Here is a 25,629-nt window from a genome sequence, read left to right on the forward strand (position 1 = left end):
GACTTCCAAGCACTTCTGACATTATTTTTCTAATAAAGACACTGGAAAATCATCAGAGCTGGCTGGAGAGCTTATCAGGGGCCAGCACAGGCAGCAGGATTAGCTGAGCACCCCAAGGAAGAGCCACTTGTCCTTCCCAGCAGAAGGAAATTCTCAGCATTTGACTCTTTGCTGCTTTTTGATCCCTCCCCAGCTCAGCCTGGGCAGGGGGACCCTGGAGGGACCCGAGCACGGAGCTGCCTGCCAGGAGCTGCCCTTTTTACAGCTCCACACTGATTAATTTGTGGTCGTGGAAGAGCCGTCCCTCCCAGCTCTGGGCTGGGTTTATCCTGCCTTAAAGTGATGTTTACCTCTGAGAAAAGCTTCACTTTGCACGTGAAGTTGGACACAGCTCTGAGCTGACTGCTCTGGAATCCAGACCTCTTCCTCTGGGTTAAGTGCCTTTTCCACAAAACCTTTCTGCAAATAGCAACTTGCTCCACATTTTGCGAGGTGATTTGTCAAGCCCTGAAGATGGGCTAATATTGCAACTCTCTTTTTCAACTCTCCTCATGAGAAAAGGTTCCTAGAGAAGCCGTTCCTTTCAGGCTCCATCAGGCACAGTCTAAAAACCAATTTCTAGACAAAGTAAACTTCACTTTTGGAGCAGTTTTTCCCAAGCCTGAACATGCCACTATCACACCCCTCCTGTCTGCTGTCACCTCCAGGATATCTGGCCCTGCTGACGTATCCAAAACACATCCACTGGTGTCCACAGTGCTTCATTAGTGCCCAGGGATCCTACTCACTTGTTTATTAGAGTGCCCTGTGGAGCATTAGAACTGTTCCTTTTAACTCCCCTGTGCCCAGATGCTGCCTGAAAAACCAGATATAAAACAGAGAATGGTTTGGGTTGAGAGGGACCTTAAAGATCATCCAGTTCCAAACCCCCTGCCAGCCTTCCACTATCCCAGGGTTGCTCCAAGCCCTGTCCAAACTGGCCTTGGACACTTCCAGGGATCCAGGGGCAGCCACAGCTTCTCTGGGCACCTTGTGCCAGGGCTTCACCAAGGGGAAGGCATCTAGGAGAGCTTGCTGCATTCCCAGCTCCTGTGGGTGATCCTTTCCCCAAGGCAACATCTGGAGCAACAGCTGGCCTGCTTCCTCTTGATGGCCTGAAGAGAGTATTTAACACCAAAAACTCAGCTCTTGTGTACCCTACCCTTTTCCCAGGGAATTTACAACAAGGATGTTTGAAGCAGCAAGTCCAGAGGAGCTGCTGACTCTTGCTAACTCTCCTTTTTTTTTTTTTTGACTTCTAAGGTCTCATTTTACAGCCAGCCGTTGTTTTCCTTGTGCTGAATAAATGATCTGTTGACATCCTTAGGGCAGAGAAAGTTCCCAGTGGGCAGCTCTTCCTAAGAGACTGCAACAAAACCAACCTGACATGGCATATTTAATATTTGTAAGGTTGGAAAGCAGTGTGAAGAAAACAAGCAACGCTACTATAAAATCGCAGTAATTTTCAGGCTCCATAGCAAAGCAGAACAGCAAGCGAGTCACCCAACAAGTCACCTTTAGGCTACAGCCATCTATTTTTAATGACAAGTCTTGAATAAATTTTTTATCAGTGTTGTCTGAGTGTAATCAGCAGATTACAGAGCCTTCTGGAGACCAGAGGCAGGAGGGAGCTGGAGGAGATCCCAGCTGCCCAGGATAAGGTGTCTCCCATGCAGGCTGAGGGATGGCCGTGCTGGGTGAGGTTTCCAGACCCTGGGAGTGCCTGCAGGGTTCCCAAATTCCCGGGGATGGTTTGTGAGCTGAGCACACGGGATTTGTGTTACTTCCCAGCTCCAGCCACGAGCACAGAGCTGAGCATGGGAAGGTCATTAGGCTGAGGCCTGAAGTTTGAGCTGTCAGATTTTCCAGCCTCTGCACTGGTGCAGAACTCTGAACTCCACACAAAGTGTCAGCAGGGTCTCCTCACAGCTCAGGCACACACAACAATCCTTCTCCAGCCCCACAGCAAGGACAGCGCTGCAGCTCCAGGCCCAAAAAGTGCAACCAGCAGCGAATTGAGGAGAGCAGCCTGGGAGGATGGGACTGCATCACCTGCAGCTGGAATTGCACAATTCACCCCAAGCTGGAAATGGACCAGAACTGATCCAAGGGTGAAACTCCTGAGCCAGGGCCCATCCTGGGTGCAGCCCGGGCCGGGCTCTTGCAGTGCCCAAGGTGCATCCTTGGAAGGGCTTTTAATAAATCCCTGCTTTATTCCTTTAACCCTGCCCAGCCCCTGCTCCAGGAGCCTCTCCAGGCACCAGTGCCTGGGACAGACCCCTGCCACAAATGATGGCTGGACTGGGCTGTTTTCTTCTTGCTGGCAGGCCAGGGCCAGTTCACAGCATTCCCAGGACATGGATTCCCACAGGGACACGCTCCCGCCTCATGGCCCCAAACTCGCCTGCCACCCTCCCAGGCTTTCCTGTGCCTGAGCCACACACGCTGGCAGGGTGAGCGTCCCCAAAGCCACCCAGGCCTGACGGCTCTGATGTCACTTAAGGGAGATGTCAACTTCCTGCCTCCCCATTTTCATTATTTACATTATTTACAGGCGCTGACAAATTCGCTTCTTCATGGAGCTGGGCCAAAAGCAGCAAAGGACTGCTCCTTGCCCCTGCTGAGGGCCCAGGGCCCAGCACACAGGGAAGGCATTACAACTATGTAACCTGGGGTCACGTTTCACCCTGGACTCAATTACCAAGGGTTAAAAATGGAACAAGACTTTACTTTCCCATAGGAAAGTTGCTCTCTGTTGCTCAGTGGCCTCCTGACACTTCCACAGAAAGCAGCATCCTCCTCAGCTCTGCCTCAGAGGGAATTTCTCGGTGCTGGCAGCTCCCCAGCAGACAGCTCCTCTCCAGGCCACCTCATCCTGCTCGCACGGAGCACCCCGGGGTGGCTGCTCCTGCTGTGGGGGAACCTTCACACCCCAGCAGCAAAAACAGCCAGAGCAGCACAGTCCTCTCGTGCAAAACCCCCTCTCACACAAACAGGCTCCGTGAGGGAGACGGGGATGATTTCTGCTGGGAAAGGGGATTCAGGGAAAACGCCTCTCCAGAGGGTGGTGAGAGGCAGGGCCAGAGCTCCACGCTGACTGCAGGCTCCTGCCAGCATCCCAGCGGTGGGGATGTGAAAATCTACACTCCTGGAGCACTCCCAGCATCGTCACCAAGCCCTTCCCAGCCACCTTCACCCAGGAGCAGACGTGGCCCACGCCAGGCCCATGTCCCACAGGGAGCACAAACATATGGGGTGTTCTGTGCACAGCCCCGCTCATTCACCCCCCACTGCTGCTCCTGCAGCAGCCAGGGCTCCCCTAAAAGCTTCAAGGCAAAGTGACGTGAACGGGAGGAAAACCAAGGAGATGTTCCAGCAGCACAGCCGTGGGGAGCAGAGCGAGAAAATGCAGCAGCATTCGGGCTGGGAGGGTTCCCAGCTGGGCTGGGGGACTCTGCATCTGCTCCTGAACACTGCCTGGGCTGAAAAAATTATCTGGGAGGAGAAGAAAGAGCCCAATCCACGCTGATGAGTCTTGTTTGGAGGCCCTGCTGCTGTTTGCCAGTCCTCTTTAGCTCATGCAGCCACCTCACCGTGGAGCTCCACCCGTGGGTAGCTGTGCCCCATGCCCACCTTGCCCACCACTCCTCACGCTGCCCCAAAGCACAGATGGACACTCAGTGAGTGTCCTGCTGCTCAGGGCTGGCACAATCCCTCCCTGCAGAGGTGCTGGGAAACCCTCGTTGCCACCTGAACACCCCCAGGCACCACAGAAGAAGGAAGGGGCAGCACAGGGCTGTCCTGGAGAGGGTTTGGGGGCCTGGCAGGGCTCCCTCAGGCTCCTCTTGGGCTGGGAAGGGCATCAGGAATACCTGATGATGATGATGATGATGATGATGATGATGATGATGCAGGATACCTGACAGGAACCCACAGGAAAGATGGAGAGGGACTTTTTACAAGAGCCTGGAGTGACAGGACAAGGGGAATGGTTCCAAACTGAGAGTGGGTTTAGATGGGATATTGGGGAAAAAATTCTTCCCTGTGAGGATGGTGAGGCCCCAGCACAGGGTGCCCAGAGAAGCTGTGGCTGCCCCTGCATCCCTGGAAGTGTCCAAGGCCAGTTTGGACAGGGCTTGGAGCAACCCTGGGATAGTGGAAGATTGGCAGGGGGTTTGGAACTGGATGATCTTTAAGGTCCCTCCCAACCCAAACCATTCTGTGTTTCTATGTGTTTTTTCAGAGATTTTTCTATGTTTCTATGTGGTTTTTCACACGGTTTTTTTCTGTTTCTATGTGCTTTTTTACAGGGGAGGATGGAGCCAGGTCTCCCTCACTGAAGGGATCAGGTTACCAAGAGTTTTCATTGGGGTCACATCTCCAAAGAGCCCAGCACCCAGCACAGGAGGGGTGTCAGCAAACCTGGTCCCCAGGGTGCAAACCCCAGCCTCCAGAACACTCCAGAAAAACCCAGCCAGCCCCGTCTATTCTGTCTCCCACACACACTGCAGCACATATCATTTCCACCACAGCAAGGGGAGAGATATACATCAATGATCCTCTTTCATTTCTCTTGCTGAAAGCTGCTGGCTGCAGGATCTGGCAGCCAGGGAGCTGTGCTACAGCTCCCAGAGCCGCTCCAAAGGGGAGCATCAGCTCCACACACGGCCCCATCCCTGCCCTCTGCCCTGTAGCAGACCAGCCTCATTTCTATAGCTCATTAAAGTGGGATAAAAGTAACCTTTAAAGGTTGCTTTCATGTGAAACAAGTCTAAAACCAAACAATGACTTGGCAAAGAGTGAATTGGATTTTTAAAAGCGATGCGTTTTACTGGAAATCTTATTTCTTTCCTCTTTTTTTTTTTTTTTCTCCCTTTTTTCTTCTTTTGAGCCTGATGGTGGATTATTTTTCCTTGACACAATCCCGCCTCCGCTGTGATAGATGACGGCACATTTAGCAGCGTTCAGCCAAAACTTTTTATCTCCATATGGAAGATGGATGGACGAGGACTCTGAAGCCCTCATCAATTCCTTCAAGAACAAAAAAGCATCCAGCCCAAACCCCCTCCCAGGTTTGTTTTAAAATACACAGAGCACATCCTATAAAGCTCCTTCCATCTGGCACCATTTTTCAGTGTTTGTGAAGCCAAAGGCAACGTGCACTGCTGGAGACCTCCAGCCACCTCCCTGGAAAACACGAGGGAGCTGCAGCTTGGATGGGCCAGCACTGCCTGCACCTTCCCTTCAGCCTGAGGAGATGTTCCCAGCTCTCTGAGCAGGGGTCACACACAGCTCCTTGAGGGCAGAGGCTGGAAAAGCCAGAGAAGAGCCAAGTGGCTTTTAGGAAAATATAAAAATAAAAAATAAAAATAGTAGGCACTGCATCACTGCAGCTAATCCTTTGTAGGAATGGACAGGGCAGGAGAGCCAGCCTGGATGGGCAAAGCAGAGCAGGAGATCGTGGAATTACAGAATGGTTTGGGTTGGAAGGGACCTTAAAGATCCTCTGTCCCCTGCCATGGGCAGGGACGCTTTTCACAAGCCAGGAACGAGGCCCTGAAGCAGCTCTGGGCTTTGCAGGTTGTTCCCAGCATGGGTCACCTCCCTGCACCACACCACTGAGGTGAGGGAGCAAGCAGCTGCTGCTCAGGTGAGTCAAGGAAAACGGGAAATCCATCAGCATCAGAGCTCCTTCTCCCCTGTCTTTGCTTCTCACAAGAGATCATGCACAAGCCTTTAAACAGCAGCCCTGAATGTGGGAATGCCACATCCCACAGGACCTGCTCCCAAATCCCTGACCACTCTCACAGCGCCCCTTCCCACCTGAACCAACAAGTCCAAAGAGCAGAGGTTTGGGGTGAGTTTCCCTGCAAGATGGTAGCAGAATTCCAGAGTAAATTTGCTGGGAGAGCAAAATCCGGGAGCAGGTAGGGCAGAAATGCCACCACAGCATGGACACAGGAGGTGGAGGGGGCTGAGAGCTGTCCACCTGTAAGGAAAACGTCACGGCCACGTCCTGGCACGGGGTGCAGCAGCAACAACCATCACACACAACAACACATGCACCACAGCGCTCCTACACCTCATTAATTATGCCTGGGGCTCCCAACACAACATGCCAGAGAAGTTACCTAACCAGCAATAAAAACTCCTTTGGCCCCGTCTCTGGTACAAAAGCCAGCACTCCTCTCATCTCATAAAATACAAAAAGCCCCCAGATGTTTATAAAACTCTGTTGGGCAGCTCAGTGCAAATGTTGTTTGCCACAGGGGACCAGGCCTGACCCTCCAGCCGACAGGAGCTTTGCAGATGCTGTCGTGGGGCAGCAGGATGATCTTCCCCAGTCCCCTCAGAGCAGTGTCCTCAAGCCACCACCTCCTGTCACTCCAACCCACTGACCACAGCTGCTTCCAGTGCAAGCCCTGCTGTCCAGCAGGAGCAGCAGGCAGGAAGGAGTTTGGATTCAATGGGATTTTGGGAAGGAATTGTTCCCTGGGAGGGTGGGCAAGCCCCAGCACAGGGTGCCCAGAGAAGCTGTGGCTGCTCTTGGATCTCTGGAAGTGTCCAAGACCAGGTTGGACAAGGCTTGGAGCAACCCTGGGCTAGTGGAAGATGTCTCTGCCTATTACAGGGGTGGAATTAAATTATTTTTAAGGTCCCTTCCAACCCAAACCATTCCATGCACTCTGACTGCACATGGGTCAGGGGGAAGATGACCCATAGGGACATCATAGCCAGGTTTTGTGCACCCACAGGGCTCCTGCTGGAGGCTGGACCTGCCCTGGGAGCCCTGCACGGGCTCAGGCATCCATAGAGGAGCTTCATGGGATCTCCCAGTGCCAAACACCCTCCCAGCTCAACAGCAGGGACCAGGCCAAGGAAACATAGAGTGTATTTATTGCTCCTAGGAAATGCTTTCATCTCCCCCCCCTCCTCCTCCATGTTCAATTCAAGAGAGCAGCAGTGAGCTCCTAAACGCTCTCTCAGCCATGGGAAGTGAACACACTGCTAGCTTGGACAGATCATTATCCCTTCATGCACGGGGCTGAGGAAGGGGGTGGCACTCTATAATGACGCTAATTAAGTCCTTAAGTGTCTTGGTAAAAAGCAGGTAAGGCTTCAGCAGAAGGCAGAATATTCCATTAGGGCAGGCTTCACCGTAGACACAATGCTGCATAATGGGATCCTGTAATTATGCCTGCACTGCAGAGACTTTTAAAAAAAGGAACCCTGTTTTACATTCTCAAATGCAAACAGCATGAAATGATGTTGCTTAGAAACCTTTACACTCCTACAGTGTGTGCAAAAAAGTTATTCCAGACATCTGTATTTAAAATAAAATTTAAAAACAATCCTACCGCACACACTCACATGGATCTTGGCTTCACGGTGAGTGATGAAGCCTATGAAATGTCAGAGGAAATTTAAATTAAAGAAAAAAACCTGACACATGCATTTGAAAAACTTGAGCAGCTTGTTAAGTCATTTCAGGTTATGTCTGGTACTGTTCCAGCTCACCCCTTCACACAGAGCTGCATCTCCCTGCATTGATGGTGCCATTTGTACCAATCCAGCCTGAGAGGCTCATCATTATTTCCCGAGTCATGCTGACCTCAAATACCTGGAAAACATTTTCTTTTCCAGAGAAGCCGCCCCCGGTTTCACTCCAGAGCAGGCACAAACAGAGCAGAGCACTGTCCAGGTGCTGGAGCCACAGGAAAACCCCTTCAGCACAGAAAATGTGACCATTCCATGGATAAGTCACAGGCAGGGCACAAGACCCAAAACCCCACTGCTGCTGGCTGCTTCTCCAGGGCTCAGCCCAGGCTGAAGAGGATGGAGGGACACCAAAATTTCCTACACCCAAGGTGCCACAGTCAGATCTGCAGCAGCCCATAAATAGCATTTTGCCAAGCATCATCCTGGATCCTTCCTCCCGTAACCCAGCAGGTTCCACTTCCACGGAGCTGGCAGGGCCCAGCAGGGAAAGCTCTGCCTCAATCCCAGCAGGCAGGAGGCGATGGGAATCTGTCACCCAGCAAAGCAGGAGGGATCACCAGCTCTGCTCCGTGAAGCCAAACCCCCCAGCACTGCCTCCCACCCACCCCTGGCTCTCCCCACTCTCTCCTCCTCCTCCTCCTCTCTGAAAAGGTCACCCCTCTGTGCCTGGCAATGGGGAGCAGTGGGCACGGCTGAGGGATGTGTCACAGCTGCCACCACAAAGGCCAGCGCCAGGGATGTGACAGACCTGACACAGAGCCACGTGTCCCAGCCAGGCACGGAGCTGGTGCCCTCTCCCCCATCCCAAACAGGTCTGCAGACATCCTTTTGTCACTCCCTGCTGCCAGAGGGGCACGGACACAGGGATGGAGCCTGTGTGCCCTCATCAGCAGAGAAAGGTGGATATCCCGAGGAGTGAGCAAAAATGGAAATTCCTACTGGGAAAGTCTTTGCTGATGGGAGATGGGAACCAGCAGCTGCGCAGTGACCAGACTCGAGATTGTCTGAACCGTGCCAAGGAGCTGGAGCTGGGCCAGGGGAGGTTTGGGTTGGATTTTGGGAAAGGTTCTTTCCCCAGAGGGTGCTGGCACTGCCCAGGCTCCCCAGGGAATGGTCCCGGCCCCGAGGCTGCCAGAGCTCCAGGAGAGCTTGGACAGTGCTCCAGGGATGGAGCTGGGATTGTTTGGGGTCTGGGCAGGGCCAGGAGCTGTCCTGGATGATCCTGTGGGACCCTTCCAGCTCAGGAGATTCTATAATTCTATGAGCTTTACATGAGACAACCTTTTTCAACCCTGCTGGTACCTGCTCTCTGAGGCCTTTTCCAAGATCCCCTCAGTCCTCAGGACTACAGTGGCCAGAACACATTTGTCTCAAAATCACCCTTCAGAAATGCCACTTTTCCCTCTGTCCACCACAAGGAACCTCCTCACAAGAGCAGATTAACTGTTATGACATTTTAAATGGCAGAGGAAGCACTTCCTCTGCACACAAATTTCTGCTGGCATCTGGAGAGGTCCATAGAATTCCAGCTCCCACACTTGGCTCCTGCAGGTGTTCCAGCTCCTGCCAGGGAGCTCAAACTGGTGGTGCAGGTATCTACAAGCTGCTTCACCCACGGATGCCAAGGATCCAAAGCCGGAGCCTCGCTCTCCAAATTCCTTTTCACTGCTCTGGGGCAGGAAATGCTGCTCACACCTGGATGCAACAACTCCAGTTGAGCACTAAGACGCTTTAAATCCTTCTAGTAAAATAGGCATGAAAAGTGTGATCAAATGTGAGAATTTGTACATCATCCAGGAGGCAGATGCTGGCCAGCTTCTGAAGGCAAATTCCACACCTCACCCAGCTCTGGTCCGACTGGAGCCAGCTTCAGGAACACATCCTTCCTGAGGGAATGTGCACAGGGCAGCACAGCCCTCCTCTGCCAGCTGCTCCCCTCCCACTGGGGCAGGACACAACCTCTGCACAGACACATTTTTCTTCTGTCTTTGCTGCTAAAAATAATCGATGTGAGCGGCGTGGCTCAGCCCATCCTCGCCGTCACCGTGGGGTGAAGTCTGGATGAGATGGAATGCAATTCCATGGGCAGGGTGCTGCTGCTCTCCCAGAGAGTGTGTGTGGTGTGGGAGCACAGGCAGGGGCTGTGCTGCCCCTCAGAGACACGCTGTGCTAAAGGGCAGGACGGTGCACACCGAGAGAACGCACTGATGGAGCCTCCAACGAGTGGGAGGGAACAGGCACAGGGATGGAAAATGGAGATAAGGAGCTGGGTGTCCCCATGTGAGAAGCTGGAAATCCTGTGAGCTTTGAAATAATGAGAGAATGTTTGACCCATTATAGCCCTGTGACATCAGTCATCTCCATCCTGGTATCTGCAGCCACCTGAAAACTCAGCGTGTGCTCCCCAGACCTTCTGCTCACTATCAAACCCCAGCAGCTACAAAAAAGTTATTTTTCCTAATGGTGAGACCAAACAGTTAAAGGACAAGCCCAAAGCCTGAAAGATAACACTGCCAAATAAAACATCCTGGCAACTTCTGCCCATGGCTCCAGAACAAACCTCAGAACAGCAAGGAGGTCCCGTTCCCCCGTGTGCTTCTCATTTGAGGGGCCAGAGCACATCTGATTTCTGATGGATAACTCAGCAAAGTACAGGTTCCATCTGGCTGCCCTCTCCATGGATAATGGATATTTTACAGGAGGGGAACAGCCAAGAGAAATAAAGCAAAAGCCTAAAATTGCTCTTAGAGATGGGAAGTCAGACAAGCAGCACCTGCAGAGCCCACGGGATCTCTTCACCTCCCACCCCAAGAACCCAGGACTGTAAAACCTTTGAAGCTATTTCTGTTGTGCCTTTAAAAAAGAAAACAATTCTAAAGGCTCAATTCACCACCCACAGCAATGCAGAACATTCCCAGAAAGAGTTAAACACAGGAAACCTGTTGATTAATTTACAGGCAACAAGCTGCACTAATAAAGCCCCAGGGACCTTAATCAAGCTGTTTGCTGGTTGCCAGACCAAGGCAGGAAGATGGGCAGAGCTGTCAGGATGGATTAGCGTTTGCCCACTGGCAACACGGCTCCTGAATGGGAGAAAGAGGGGGAGAAGCACACAGAGAAAGGTCTTTTCCAGCCTGAACCATTCCATGATTCTCTGGAGGGGAAATGATGTGCCCGGAGCAGCCCGAGGTTGGATGGCTCTGGAGCTCCCAGCCTACACAGGGGATGGGTTTGTGTCTTGGGTTTTACTCCCATTGTTTGCAATTCCTTCCAAAAAGCCAGGAAGGAGCCATTTCTTTTTTTTTTTTTATCTTCTTTAAAAAGATCCTGTCCTTTTCCATTCAATTTCCTGGCCCCCTCTTCTTCTCATATTCCAAGAGAGCTGAATGAAATAAAGTTGTTTATAACTGACCCCATTTTGAAGGGTTTGGGTGACACACATTGGGGTCAGGACGTTTTGCAAATTCAGCTGAAGCTGAAAAGGGACAATTTCCTTTCATTGTGACATCAAGGCTCTGCTCAGGTACCTTTTTCTCCCTGAACCATTTACAGTTCTGACCATGGGGTTAACGCAGCAGAATCCAAACAAACCTTCTGCTTTCCCATCCTTTAACCAACACCAAGGAACCCAAGTGGAACCAGTGCTGGAATAAATCAGAATTACAGATCTGAACCCTGATTATCTGCAGGGAAACTTTTTACCCTTTAAGTAACTAAACTTTAGTTAACCTGGCAGTTCTTTTCCTTTTTCTACATGCTGCCAGGAAGCCTCTGCCTTGGGGTTCCAGTTTAACAGGCTGTGTGGCCAAGAGGATGTGGAGAGCTTGTAAAACACCTGACTCCACACAGGAACCAGCAGAAAAGGCCAAAAGATTGATTTTATTTTGCTAAAGCTTAACAGACCAAAACAAAGGAGCAGAGAGTCGCTCAGCTGTGAGTCTTGCTCACATCAGGTATGTTTGAACAAGGCCATTTCCACCCCCCCACCAGCTTTCTGCTGTTCCAGCCAGCAGGAATGAAATATCCCGTGGGAATTCCTGCAGCTGAGTGCTACAGATCTACTCAGCACAGCTCTGATATTTTACACCAGCCAAAGATCACCTTCTCCTGCATTTACAGCTCCCCTGAACATCACAAGGGAGACACAAGCTGGATGTTGACACCTCAAGACTTGCACCCAAGAGGGGATGGAGAGCATGGTGAGCACTGAGAAAATGCAAATGCAGCTGAGGATTAGCAAAAGCAATTATGAAAAACAAGTAGTGGAAATAATGATTCACCAGGAGTTGAATCAGATGTGCAGCCCAGTCCTGCACTCGGATTTGGTGATGGCAGGGAGGATTCCAGGCCTGCAGAAGTCATTTTTAAAGCTATTTAAATGCACAGAAGGCCCAGTGATAGTTTTGCAACACTACATTTTTGTCTACCCTGCTACCTTTCAGACAGACCTTGGAGAAGGTCTGTGGCATCCTTCTCACTCCACAAACACCCCTTTCCTAACCAAAACTTTGAGTCAAGGAGAAACATTGCAAAACAGGGATGCCAGATGGGAAGAGCTGTGTGAAAGTTTGCATCAGGCCAAGTGATACAAATCAAGCACAAATACAGCAGCACACAATATTCCCCAGCAGATCTCAGAGCACTCCAATGTTCTTCAGAGAGCACTGACAGTGTCACGGTATCCCCATGAACAGCTGGGGAACGTGGAGAAACACAAATGCACGACCTTGCTCAAGGTGAAGAGCTCTTCTCCCTGCTCTGAAGAGGACACTGGGTCCTCTCAGCCACTCCCTGCTCTTCCTGGTGAGGGAATGCTCCAGACATCACCCCAAGCACAGCCAAATTCCACAACAGCTCCAGCTGCGGGATTTTCTCTGGGCAGAGACAGCAACACCAGGCCTGGAGAGACCCCAATAACCAGGAACACCCTCTGATGAGGCAATATTTCCTTTGCTCTCACTGGGAACAGATCTGAAGCTGGAAAAAGGCTGGCACAGAACTCTGATGGTGGCTGAGGACCATCAAACCTGGGTTAGTTCTTGTCACACCAAGCAAGCAAAACGACCTGGCTCTGTTCATGTCAGCTCTCCATCTGCAAAGCTTCAGGTTAAAACATTACAACTACAGAATAAAGTCAAGTGAGTCACAACCATAAAGATGAAATAAGAAAGCTCGACTCGAGTCCCTCCATCCCACTCCAGGCTCAGCAGCCAAGACTTTCCCCCATCAGCTGCAAACTTCCTGCCTTGCCAGTGAAATCACAAGCAAAAAGCCAATAGAGCTTTTTTTTTTAATCCCTGCAGTGTTCAAAGCCTGTGCAGCAGTTGGATTCCCACAGGCTGTGATTTCAGCACCCCTCAGACATCCCAAAGCTCTGCCAGGAACCTGTTAACACCACGCTGACACGCAGCACCTGCCTGGGCCAGCCCTGCCAGACCCTTCCCGAGGGCTGCCCATGGTTCCTGGTGCTCTGTCCTGAGCTAGGAGAGCTGCTGGGGAAGGCTTGGACACAGGGACTCAGATTTTTGAGGTGGGTGAGCTGCCCTGAGGGACAAACATGGTCCCAAACAACACAGAAGGATTTTCTGTCACAAAGAGACTGCTGAGGTTACACTGATGAGCAAATGGCACCAAAACTTGGCTCCCTCACCAGCCTCTCTTCCCTTTGACAGAGTTAAGGGTCAAAGCAGGGTCTCAGCCAGCTTCTAATCCATGTTTGCACTCCCTTGGATGCAAAGCTGCCAGGGAGAACCTCTGGGAAGAAAAGAAAGACCATCCTCCAGGGGATTCGTGCAGAGCAGGTTCAGTATCAGTCACCAGCACCCAAATCTCCCAGTCCAACCAGTGCAGAGTCCCTGTCACGGCCACACAGCTTCTGGTTGCTGGCAAAAAAATCCAGCTTTGCCCTTGGGCTGCCCCAGACCCTTCCTGTGGTCACTTTCTCTGTTGGCACTGTGTCCCCAGGGCTGTGGGGAAAGGCAGAACTGACCCCACTCCAGTTCCATCTCTGCTTAATGGTCCCAAAGGTCCTGGGACAAAACCCCAGGAAAGCCCCTGGAGGAAAAGCCTGGCAAAGCCAAGAGTGACCCAATGGCAACAACTGGAATGCAATTTCCCAGCAGAAAGGCAGAACACAGGCTGTCCATCATAGGACAGATAAAGATGATTCAGGGAAGACAAAAATCAGCAGGGAAAGGGATGAATGAAAGTGTTCAGAACTCAGACCACATCAAAAAAGTAAATAGACAAAATACCCGTATTTTTTCCTCACTTACTGTAGCAGAAGAATGATGTGAAAATAAAGAATATAATCTTCCTGAAGCCACTGGAGCATGACTATAAATTACAGCTGAAAACAAAATCAAACCTGGAAATCACTTGCAGGAGAATTTCAGATGACTCTGTGGGTCACCTCCATCTCCAGCAGTTACAGAAGGGAAAAGAAAGGTGCAGAGGAACTAAATTATTTATGTCAGTCAAGCTTATCTGTCAGAGGGATACACCTTTCCTACCACAGCACATTTCTGGGATTAATGATCAGGCACTATCTGGAGCTGGGCAGAAGAAATAAAAGTGAAGAGATTTGGTTATTGGGGAAGAAAAAAAAAAAAAAGATGTATTACCCAGCTCATCTAACAAACACTGGAGTTCAGAGGAATATCTCCCTGAACCAGAAAAATGATACTTTATGATAACTAAAAAATTAAGCACTGAAGGATAGCAAGAACAAGAGCTCTGTTGAAAAGTGCATCCAGGAATGACAGCGGTGCCAATTAAGATGCTAATTAAAACCAGAGCACTTTCCCATCTGGGAAAACCAGAGGGTGGGCTTGGCCTGAACCAGTCTCAGTGGGAAAGGGGCTGGGTGGGTGAAGGAGGTGCCAGAGTGGCAGCAGAGTTTTGTGCCTGGTTTGCTGAGACCCCTCATGAGGCTGCCAAAGAGTCCTGGGAAATGGAAAAGCAGCAAAGGACTCAGGCAGGGAACAGGAGAAATAACCCAGGAGTTTCATCAGGGCAGTTCCCTCACCCCAAAACACCAGCTCCCCCAGTTTAATCAACCCAGAAAACAGGTTGAGAGAGCAGGGGTTAAAATTCTCTCTTTTGTACAAATTATTCCCGAAGGAAATAATTCACCCACCAGCATGATAATAAATTATTCACCTTGGTTCACCCACCAGCATGGGCAGCACCCACACCCTGTGTGAGCCCAAAAATGGGGGAGAGCAAACTGGAAATCAGCTCAGAGATGTGGAATAAGGCTTGGGAGCCATGCAGGGCCTCAAAGTGATGAAAAGAAGGCACTGACCTTAAAAAGGCAGAGCAAGGAGGTGACAGAGCCCCAGATTTCACTTTCTCCTCTCTGAGAAAGTTACCAAAATTTTCACTTTAGTAAAAAACTAAGCTTAAACTTTACTAAGTTTTTACTAAAAACAAAATGTTGTTGATGGTGTGAAATGAAGGTTTGGAAAGTTAGCATTTGCCAAAATTTGTGTTGGGTAATCCTAACTCAGCATTCCTGGATGCTCCTCCTCTCCAGGACACAGAGCAGGTGTCTGTAAGGAGTGGGAGAAAAAGCTGCATTTAAGGGCAATCATTGTTGTTTATCTTTGCAGCCTTCCAGAATGTTTATTTTGGTTTGGGTGTGGACAGACTTGTTGGAGGAAATGATTGTAAAGACACCACATAATTACACAAAAGCACATTGTGTGGCAATAATCCTCCCATGAAATCCATCGCTCGCTGAGCCATCACTGCAGGGCTCCCACACAAACCTCAAAGGCTCAGCCCAGCCTGCTGGGTTTTGGTGGCACTGAGGGACACCTGGTTTAACACAGGTCCCCTGCAAGCAGCTGAGCCCAGAGAGTGACAGGAAATCCTCAACAGCACCAGCTGTGGTCACATCTCCATCAGAAGGATGGGCAGAGCCACCAGCGAGGAGAAGGTGACACCTTCCCTGCCGTGCCCCCAACCCCAAAAGGGCAGGAAAGCCCACAGGGGATAGCTGTCCTCAGGCACAACAGGGCTGAAGAGGCAGGAGAAGGTGCTGGAATCTGCCCCTGGCCAGCAGCCAGGGCCCAGACTGCTCAATTATCCAAATAACGGGATGATCCCGTATTAGAGGAGATGCTGATAACGAGATTTCCATAAGCACTCCCAGGGCACTTTGCTGCTGCCCTTAGGATGGTCTCAAAAGGATTTGAGAGGCAGGGATTCATTATTCCACCTGGAATTTTTCCCCACAGGCTTCCACCATCCCCTGGAGCATCTGAGACTGCCAAGGTTTGAGTCCATGGGAAAGGATTCCTGCAGCACCACCAGGGCCTAAGGAAAGCTCCCTCCCAAACCACTTTACTGTGAAAAAGGTGGGTGGGGGAGAAGGCAAAGGGTCATTTTTGGTTTCCATTGGCACCAATTACGCCTCTGGCACGTTTATGGAATTTTTTTTTTTTTTTCCATCATCAAGATAGTGAGGTTGGGCTTTTTATTTTTAAATAAACAAAGGCTGTAATGGGCAGTCTGTGCTGGGGCATGTCTGGAGCCTCCAGCTTATCAGAGCCATCACAGGACACGGAATTTTTGTTCATTTTATCTGGGGGAAAAACAAACAAAAAAAAGAAATAATTGAAGCCCATAGCCCAAAGGGGTGGAAGGGAGGTCTCCCTTCTCTCCAGCAGATCCTGGGTTTAGCATGCCAGCTCTGACTGGAGGCCACGAGGGAGCAGACACAGCAATTAGCAACCAAACAGCTGCTGCTGCCACCTCCAGCTCTGCTGGGACTCCAGCACTGGCAAGCAATTAAAAGTTCACATCAAAGCCATCTCCAGAGGCACATTTATAGTCCTGAGGATGGCCCCTGCCCAAAGACACAGCCCAGGGTCAGATTTCAGTCCCTACCTCACGCTCTAAAGTCCTTGGCTGGTTTCATGGCCAGCCTGGGGCTCCCTGGAGCCAAGCCCTGGTCAGATCTGGTGGCACCCAGGGACAAAAGTGGCTCAGGGTCCCTCCATGGAGCAGGCAGGGATGCACTGGCAGAGAAGGGCACCCCAGGCTGTGTCTGCTTTGCCTCTCCCAGCCTCACTCCCCCATTTACACATTACTGGGGGAGCAAAGGTACTTGACAGCTGCAAAAAAGCAGATAATTCTGCCTGCCATGCCTGTGTTTATGCAAAAGTCGCTGGTTTATGAGGAACAGCTTAGTCAAAGCACACAAAGAAACACCCTGCAATATTTTTTGGAGAGGGTTGGTTTTTGTTGGTTGTTTGGTTTCTTTTTTATTGCTTCGAGAAGCAAAAGGTTAGCTACAGAAATAGAGAGAACAAAGCAGCTTAACAAACAACTGCTTCTTGTTTTTCTTATTCTGCACAGCCTCTCCCAAACCCAGCTCCACACACCCAGCACAGACCCAGCAAGGAGCACCCAGAGCCTCCAAAAACATTCAAGGGAAGGGGCAAAGCCTCCCTGGGGACTTGTCACAGCCAGGGCAGCTCGGTTTGGGTTTGTTTCTCCACATCAGCATGAGGGGAGTGAGAGAAGTGGGAGATCCTCCCTCCAGCCCCAGCTGTTCCTCCAGACACAAAAAAACTTCAGCAGCCACGTGGCACAAGTGCTGCTCTGATCCTGCCACAGGTTTGATGCAGGGTATCAAGGAAACCTGGATTTGGCATCCCCTGCTATCAGCAGGAGCCCTGGAGCATCCTAAAATCAGCCTGGAATGCTCTGGCCATAGCAGAGTCCCAGCTCAGCCCCCAGCTGTGACAATCCAGGCCATTCCCAAGGGACAGGGACCAGGCAGCTCCCCTGCTCACCTCCCACAGCAGGAAATGCTGGGGTTATTGTTGCCCTGTGGCATTTAACAGGGTTGTTTGTCTCAGCCCCATTAACCTTCAGCAAATTAAAGATATAAATCACAAATTAGTAGCAGGCTCTGAGTAACCTGTTTTCCCAGTTTCCAACACTGTCCCCAACACAAACCACATTATAAGAGAGAACAGAACTGTCCCTGCAGCATCCCACCACCTTTAGCTCCTGCCTGCCAGAGGACAGGAGAGGAAAAGGAGGAGAAGGCTCCACATCTCCCAAAATTCAAGGAGTTTTTCCTGGCCAAATGAAGGGAATGGCTTTGTGGATGGCCCAGAACGCTGGCTGGAACCACATCCCTTGGGAATGGCTGGGCTCCAGAGCCATCCCTGGATGCAGCTGAGGCTGGGAGGGCTGTGTTCCTTCAGAGGGTTTGCAGGTTGATGGTTTGGATTTATTGGCACGGGAGTGCCCCACGCAGGAGAAGAGATGCACACACATTTCTGGGAGTTGGGTTCTCCCACTCCCAGGGCTCCAGCGAAAAACAAAACAGGTTTGACAGAGAACAAATTAATTCAGCATGAAGGAGCTCTGAAAAAAATAAAAAATTATCTTTGACACACGAAAAACAGATAAATCCTCACAGACGATTACTTTAACAAGGCAAAAAATCCATCACAACGCTGCAGAAAGGAGGCACAGAGAAAGGCTTTCAGATGGATGTGATGTTTTTATACCCACAGGCACAGTTCAGAGATGACAGCAGGGATTTTAGCCAGGACTCCTGAACTGCCTCAAGATTTGGGGAATTGCTGCAACCAGAGGAGAAACCCCCCACCCACAGCAGGTGAGCTCCAGGTAAGCTGTGTCACCTCAGGCCTCAGTTTCCCCTTCACACACCAAGACAGTGGGGCAGCCCCACAGCTGGGGGCTCTCCCAAGCCCTTGTCCTGTTATCCAGTGATATTTGTGTTGTGCACTGAAAGCAGGCACAGCAATCTGGGTGTTGTGGACACCGTTCCCATCCCCAGCTTTCCTGAGCCCAGTGCTGGGAGCACAGCCCGAGGCCCTACAGACCCCAATAACTTCCCCACCCTCCCTTGTCATGCTCTGCCTTCTTGGCTTTGCTGGCCTAAGATTTCATCCTTGAGGGGCACATCAAGGCTACTTTTCAAAGCGTTGAGATTGTCTTGAAACTTCTTAAACACACACACACTTCAGCCTTTGGAAATTGCACAAGTCCCTCCAAAAAAAGAGAGACAACAAAAAACTCATCTGCCCCATCTCCTCAGTAAATCTCTACTGGTTTTTCTTTGTATGGGCTCCTTTAGGATCCCAAAATCCTGCTCAGCTTGTGCAGCTCCAGAATGCAGACAGGTTCCCCATCTCCCACCAGTGCAGCACAGCCCTGCTGGATGTCACCTCCAGCACATCTCTCTGTGCTCTCCTTTCCTCCTGGGCCATTTCCAGCCTCCCTCCCGTGCCCTGGCCTCCCAGCCAACCTGCAGCAAGCAGTTCCCTTCAGTTCAGCGAGTGCTTTCATTGTGTTCCTCCCCTTGCCAGAACAAACACGTCCCAGGTTAGCATCCTCTGAGGGTTTTGGAGCTGCTTTCGAGCTGGGGAGCACTTTGTGACACCTCACATTTACATTTATGGCTCTCTAAATGTTTCACACAGATACTCCTGGCCTCCTTATCCACCCAAGGACACTGAAGGGTAAAAGATCCAAGATTCAAGCAGCAAGACAGAGCAGAGCCACAAAGGGAAGATAATGCCTCAATTTCAGAGCAAAAAGAGCAGCCAGGCATGGGCCAGACTGGTTATTCTGCTCTATAAGTGCATCCACTGGCTGTTTCTGACACCCCTCATTGCTTTACAGAAATCCAAGTTAACCTGCTGAGCCCAAAGCCAGGCGTGCCCCACGGCTGACCTTTGCGTGTGTTCCAAATCGGAGTGCACATTGTATTTCCCCGGCCTCTCGTCCGTGTTTTGCACAGACACAATGACACAAAAGAGGCACAGCCCGCCAGCCAAGCCCTGCAGAGAAGGTGGCTTTAAATAGCCCCTTTGTCTTGCTTTTCCTTGCTGAAATATTGCACATTATTTACAACCCAGTTTTAGTTTTATCAGGGACCCAGAAATAGAGACAATGGAGGGCTGGGTGAGTTTTTGGATCATTTTAAGGCCTGAAGTTTCTCATTTCTTTCTACCCTCGCCCCCCACTGCAGGATTTGTAGCTGTAGCCCAGGAACCGTTCCCTAAGGGGTTCTCAGACCCACAGGAGTCATCCCAGCCAGGAGGGCAAGAGGTGCCCTGAGAAGATGGGATGTGTGGGAGAAACCTCACCTCTGCAAACTGAGGGCAGAACTCTAAAAGCAAATCTTCTGTCCTCAATGGGGAAAAAGTCAGCAGCTTCAGCAGACTCCGGGCTGGTACCCAGACGAGGTCAGAAATTAAAAGGTGTCTTGACACTAAATTAATGGGCAAACTGTCAAGAGAGCAACAGGAGTTATAAACATTTATGTTCCAGTTCAAGGCAGGAGCAGGCACTTAGAACTGCGTGGTTTGAGTGCCAAACATGAAAACTGGAGTCCTTTCTGCTCAGGGCATATGGATGCTCCTTTTTAGGTGTGTGCAGCAGCCTCAGGGATGATAAAATGCTTGGCCCTAGTGAAGAGCCCTGAAAAAGAGTGTCAGGGGTGACCTAATGGGAACACACACCTACAAGACATTCCCAGCTCTCCTCAGGGCTGTGATCACTGTGAATCCCCCTCCTCAGCACAGCCCCCTGCCCTGGGAGGTTTGTATCAGAGTGAGCACTTTGTGTTTGTCCCAAAGCAATGCAAAGGTGCCTCCAGCAAACCAAAATTCATCCACATCTGCCAAAAAAAGCATCACCACCAAGCATCAGCTTTTCCTGAGCAACAGAATGAGCTTTAAGGTCCCTTCCAACCCAAAACCATTCTGGGATTCCACCAGATGAGGCTGCAGGGAATCCCCCACAGCCAAACCTTTGGGATGATTTCACTCCATGCCTTGAGAAGGGAACACAGCCCTTACTCTCTGAGCACCTTCATGATAAATCCACATAAATACTGTCAGTAAAAACCCAGCTGGGACCACCTGGATCCCCAGGTGAGCCGAGCTTGGCTCAGCCCCCAGCGCTTTGGGGAGCAGAACTGCAGCAGCAATTTGTTAATGAGAGAACAAACTCTGCGGTGTGAAAGCCAAAGTGTCCCTGAGCAAACCGGGAGGGGAACGTGCTGCTTTCCCCAGAGCTGCCCCTGTGTGTGCAGCTTAACTGGGGGTGTGAATCCACGCGGGAAATTCACTGGGGTATGGAATATTCTGAGTACAGTGGCTCAGGGTAAGAGGCACAGCAGCGAAGACAAAACACGAGTGGAGAATTCCCCAGGTGCAGGAATCACGATCCCAACCAAAGCTGACACTTGAGTGTGTCCCATGGCTGGGCTCGGGGCTGGGCTCGGGGCTGGGCTCAGCTGAGCCGGGCTCAGCGCTGGATCCATGGGAATCCTTTCCTGAGGCTCTGGCGCCATCTAAGCCCAGAATTGGAATCCTTCATCCTCAGCTGCCCTTCAGAGCGGAGGGAAAACAAAACAGTGAGAACACAAACTCCTCTTGCTTCTCCAGCCCAGGGGCTGTCAGAAAACTTCCTGCAGAAGGAGAAATGTGGGAGCGAAGAGCCGGGAGAAGCCCGGGAATGACACTGGGGGAGAAATCCAAGCCCTGAGGAAGGTGAGATCCAAGGAGTGAGCCAGCACAGCTGTCCGTGTGCTCTGTGCTGTCCTGGAACACTCCAGCACTGCAATTCTTACACTCCCAGACCTGATCAGATCAGCAGAGTTCAGTCAGGGAATGATTGTCTAATACAGCCATAAGTCCACCTGCATTATACAAAGAAACCTTTCAGCGACTTTTGACCTTGTTGAACTGCACAAGGTGCAAATAATGCAGAGTTTCTCCCCCACTGAGAGAGCTCCTGATTGTTCAGGAGTGAGAAGTCACCCTCAGCTGTGTCCCTGGCTGAGCTTTGCTCTCCTGGGACCGGCTGCTGCACGGTTATTTGCTTTTCTTTTGATCCCTTAAACAACCAACTTCACAGTGTCCTTTTCCTGGCATTTATTCAGCCTTTTTTTTTATTATTATTTTTTCCTGGTGAGTTCCAGAGTAGCAGGGCTGACTTTTAATCCTGGGCTGCCCTCCAGTGCCAGTGTCCACCCTGGAGCCTCCTGCCCCCCGAGCCAGGGCACATGGGGACCTGCAAGCTCATTAAAATAGACATACACATCAATATTCCTAAATTAAGAACCCTCCAGCCTCAGTGACAACTCCAGCTTTAAGAATTTACTGATTTTACAAACCCACATTCCTGCTTTCCACCCAAACACTGATAATTTATTTTTTTTTTTAGCCCTTGACAGTTAATTCCATCTCGGTTCAAGTTCTCATGTCCAATATCAATGTCATCAAATGCATTTATTTACCTTCACTGTTAAGCAAACGGGAGCAGCAGCAGCTGTTGACACAATGTATTATTGAGGTCTGACTTACCTACCAGTTCATTAACTTCCAAAATGTTATCTCCAACTCTGTTTTGCAGAACTGGCTTTATAATCCAAGACTGGATATTTGGATTTCAAAACAAAAACCAACATCAGGGAGCAGAGTTATTCATCAGTTAGAAATAATCTTGCATTACCTAGCAAACATGTAAATCTGATGGGGGCTGACCACCCTGAAACTAAACCCAGCAGAAGAAGCTCCTGGGAAAGAGAAATACAAGAAATGAGAGAATAACCCACCACAGCAGGGTTTAAAAAGCACCCAAAACACTCATTTGTTGGGAAGAGCCAGCTCTGAACCCCCTGGGGGTTTAGTAACACCCCACAGCACAGCAGAGACCCTTCCTTGAGGTACCCACGGCCCTGAGCCCAGGGGTGCTCCACACACCTGAGAGCAGCAGCCAGCACAAAACAGGAATCAGGAGTTATTTGGCTTGGTCCCTTCTTTTGGTTTTGGGTTTTTTTTCTGTCTATTTTCTGCCCAGTTCCTGTGGAGTATTTGCTGCAGGTGCAGACACCCCAGTCTCACTTTGCACTGACCCACATTCCTTTTTCTCCTGCTGTAGCATCACTGGCCTGCTCTGGATTTCTGCCAGTGAATTCACCACTCAGGGCAGTGCAACCTGCTGCTCCAAAGGTTCCTGGCACAGCTCCAGGGGGACTTTTCCCTCCCCTCCACAGCACACACACCTGTAGGGAGGCTCAGGCAGGAGCATCCAGCAGCGCAGCTTCACCCCTCTGCACATCACACACTGCTGAACTCACACGCCAGCTAAATGACAACACCGGCAAAACATATTTTTGAGGAAGAGAAAACAAACCTAAGGACTTGGTGAGACAAGTCATTAAATCACGCTGTAAATGCCTAAAAAAAATTGATCACATTTCTGACGTTAAGAACCGGGTGGGAAGAATGACAACGCTTTCTTGAAAACTGAAACTGCAGCAGGTCACTCGCATCAAATAAAAACAAACCAAACAACCCATCCTTCTGCAGTTTTTACAAATCCCAAAGGCCCCAGGCCAAGGAGAGGTTAACAAGAAACAAGTTAAGGCTTGCAGAGCCTCAGTGCTCTGCAGGAACAGCAGTAACCACGGCGCTGCTTCGCGTTATCCCGCACGTTACTCAATGCTTTTCTTATTCCCACCCAGGATTATTTGTATTCCAGAGCGCTGGCATCTTGTGCCGGTTGGCTGAGCTCAGTTATCAGCTCCCTTCAAATCCAGCCAACCAGGCTGGCGGCTGTTGGACTTCTTGGACACGAAAAAAAAAAAAAAACCAGGCATAAAAGGCAACAAGAACCTGACACCCGGCGGCTCGGCCAGAGCCAAGGCATTCGCTTTCCCAGATCTGTTCTCCCGGCCCTGGAGCTGGGATTGGCAGGCGATTTTGGAGCGCAGGACTTTGAATTCCGGCGGGTGGATTTGGCAGGGCTGCTGCGCGGGCAGCAGCTGCGAGGGATGAAAGTACATTCACGGCCTCAGCTCTGCTTTGGCAGAGGGACAAAAAGCCCCCAAAAACCCTCTCGGGGGTACCTGGGGCGGTCCCAGCACAGGTGAGCAGAGCAGGACCTGCGGTACCTGCGCTGAGCGCTGACATGTCACCTGGTGTCACCTGCCACCTCCCTCCGGGGCGCATCGCCACACCCGCAGCGGGCGTGAACAGAACCCACCCGGGTTTTGTTGAGCCCCGGGCTGAGTGTGTCCCATCCCGAAGGAGAGCGGGACCCACGGGACCCACGGGACCCACCGGACCCACCGGACCCACGGGACCCACGGGACACACGGGACCCACGGGACCCACGGGACCCACCGGACCCACCGGACCCACGGGACACACGGGACCCACGGGACCCACGGGACCCACCGGACCCACCGGACCCACGGGACCCACGGGACCCACGGGACCCACGGGACCCACCGGACCCACCGGGCACACCGGGCACACCGGGCACACCGGGCACACGGGACCCACCGGGCCCACCGGACCCACGGGACCCACCGGGCACACGGGACCCACGGGACCCACGGGACCCACGGGACCCACCGGACCCACCGGACCGACGGGCACACCGGGCACACCGGGCACACCGGGCACACCGGACCCACGGGGCCCACGGGACCCACGGGACCCACCGGGCACACGGGACCCACGGGACCCACGGGACCCACCGGGCACACCGGACCCACCGAACCCACGGGACCCACGGGACCCACCGGGGGCGGCGGCGCCGCGCGGGACGGACTCGGCGTTGCCCATGGGCGGACGGAGCGGGGCCGGGAGGCTCGGGAAGGCTCGGGAAGGCTCCGGGAGGCTCGGGAGGCTCGGTGCCGGTCTCAGGACAGCCGGCAGCTCCCCGCTCTCGCCGCGATTCGAAGCTGCCGCCCCGCCCCGCCCCGAGCCCGCAGCTCCAACCGCGGCCGCGGGCGGGACACGGGCGGAGCGCACCGGCACCGCCGCTCACACGCTCGGAACGGCCCGGCTCCGGCCCAGCACAGCCCTGCACGGCTCCCTGGGCTCGGCTGGGCTCGGCCGCGGGAGGAGGTGCCCATCCCGCTGTCATCCGGCCATCCCCAGTGTCCCCGGCCCTGCACAGGGAGCGCTGGATTAACCCAGGGCTCTCTCCACGCTCCCTGACAAGGCAGAATTGTTTCCTTTCCTAAAACGCAGCCCCGCAGACCCCTTGATGTCACCTGTCCTAGGAAAGGTCAGGAGTCAATGCCACAGAACGGGATGAGGATGTCTTCCCAATCCCGAGCAGCGTGTGGTCCTCTCATGCCACAGAGCAGGGAGATTTCCAGCTGGGATGAGTCCTGCTGCCTTCTGTTCCCCATTATCTCATTTAATCTTCTGTTTGGCATGGGACTGATGTGGACTTTGAAGGAAGTAAAAGAGCAAATTAGAAGGTTTGAAATTCCAAAGTGTTTCTACTGTCGCAGCAGCCCAGCCACGCCTGGGAATAGCAGAAAGAAGGAAAATGACAGTGGGGAGGCCACCATTTGTCCCCGTGCCGGTTTCCTCCTCCACAGCTGCATCCAGAACATCATTACTGGTGCCAGCAGCTTTGAGCTGCTGAAATAGAGATGAAAACACATCCTGCCCTGAAAACCATGGACAAAATAACGGGAACATGATGTGCAGACGAGCGTGCTCCTGCTCAGAGCCTGGGAAAGGGCTGAGTCCAGCACAAGAAGGAACCACGATGCTTTTGCAGGAGCACTGCTGCCTTCCCAGTGCCCACAGCACACAGCAGGGGATGGGCTGGGGAAGGGATGTCCCGCTGGAGTGCGGGCAGGGGGTGACAGTGACATGTGGATACTCCTCACCAGCTGCTAATGCACTTCTGATCTCCTCCCTCAGGTGCGAGCTCTGTGACAAGCCTTGAGCGACCTTCAGAGCCACCTCCTGAGCTGACAGTGCTGTCCTCACACATGGCCATGTATTGTCCCTCATGGCCGGGTTTGGGGGTGTTAGTGTGGCTTGGGTTTGTGATAATAACCCTGAAACAAAAATCCCAGTCCAGCACAGCCTGGAGGAGACAGAAGTCAGACCTCAGCAGGGGCACCGTTCTCTGTGAGCACCAACAGGACCAGGGAAGGGCTGGAGCTGGGCCAGGGGAGGTTTGGGTTGGATTTTGGGAAAGGTTCTTTCCCCAGAGGGTGCTGGCACTGCCCAGGCTCCCCAGGGAATGGTCCCGGCCCCGAGGCTG

The 25,629-nt window shown here is 51.8% G+C and overlaps 1 protein-coding gene and 2 long non-coding RNA genes across 4 annotated transcripts in view; 1 reads left to right on the forward strand and 2 right to left on the reverse strand.

The window, feature by feature from the left end:
• NEURL1B (neuralized E3 ubiquitin protein ligase 1B) overlaps positions 1 to 24,400 on the reverse strand; it is a 113,691-nt gene extending 89,291 nt beyond the window's left edge. The window contains exon 1 of the mRNA XM_086852140.1: positions 24,137 to 24,400. Within this exon, the coding sequence (XP_086708266.1) occupies positions 24,137 to 24,179 (43 nt within the window). The 5' untranslated portion in view covers positions 24,180 to 24,400. The remainder of the gene's footprint in view (positions 1 to 24,136) is intronic.
• LOC111935361 (uncharacterized) lies at positions 15,251 to 22,901 on the forward strand. Of its 2 annotated transcripts, XR_015276818.1 has the most exons (4): positions 15,251 to 15,481; positions 15,783 to 15,902; positions 18,081 to 18,184; positions 19,565 to 19,824. It is a non-coding gene; the product is annotated as an uncharacterized LOC111935361 (long non-coding RNA). The 2 variants fall into 2 exon arrangements; XR_002867665.2 differs by lacking the exon at positions 15,251 to 15,481 and having other exon boundaries at positions 18,081 to 18,195; positions 19,565 to 22,901.
• On the reverse strand, positions 17,452 to 19,824 carry LOC111935362 (uncharacterized). The gene is made up of 2 exons (XR_002867666.2): positions 19,683 to 19,824; positions 17,452 to 17,928 (listed from the first exon to the last, which is right to left on the reverse strand). It is a non-coding gene; the product is annotated as an uncharacterized LOC111935362 (long non-coding RNA).
• Positions 24,401 to 25,629: the final 1,229 nt, after the last annotated feature.

The sequence above is a fragment of the Cyanistes caeruleus genome, chromosome 15 (genome assembly GCF_971803275.1).
Source record: "Cyanistes caeruleus chromosome 15, bCyaCae1.hap1.1, whole genome shotgun sequence".
NCBI lineage: Eukaryota > Metazoa > Chordata > Aves > Passeriformes > Paridae > Cyanistes > Cyanistes caeruleus.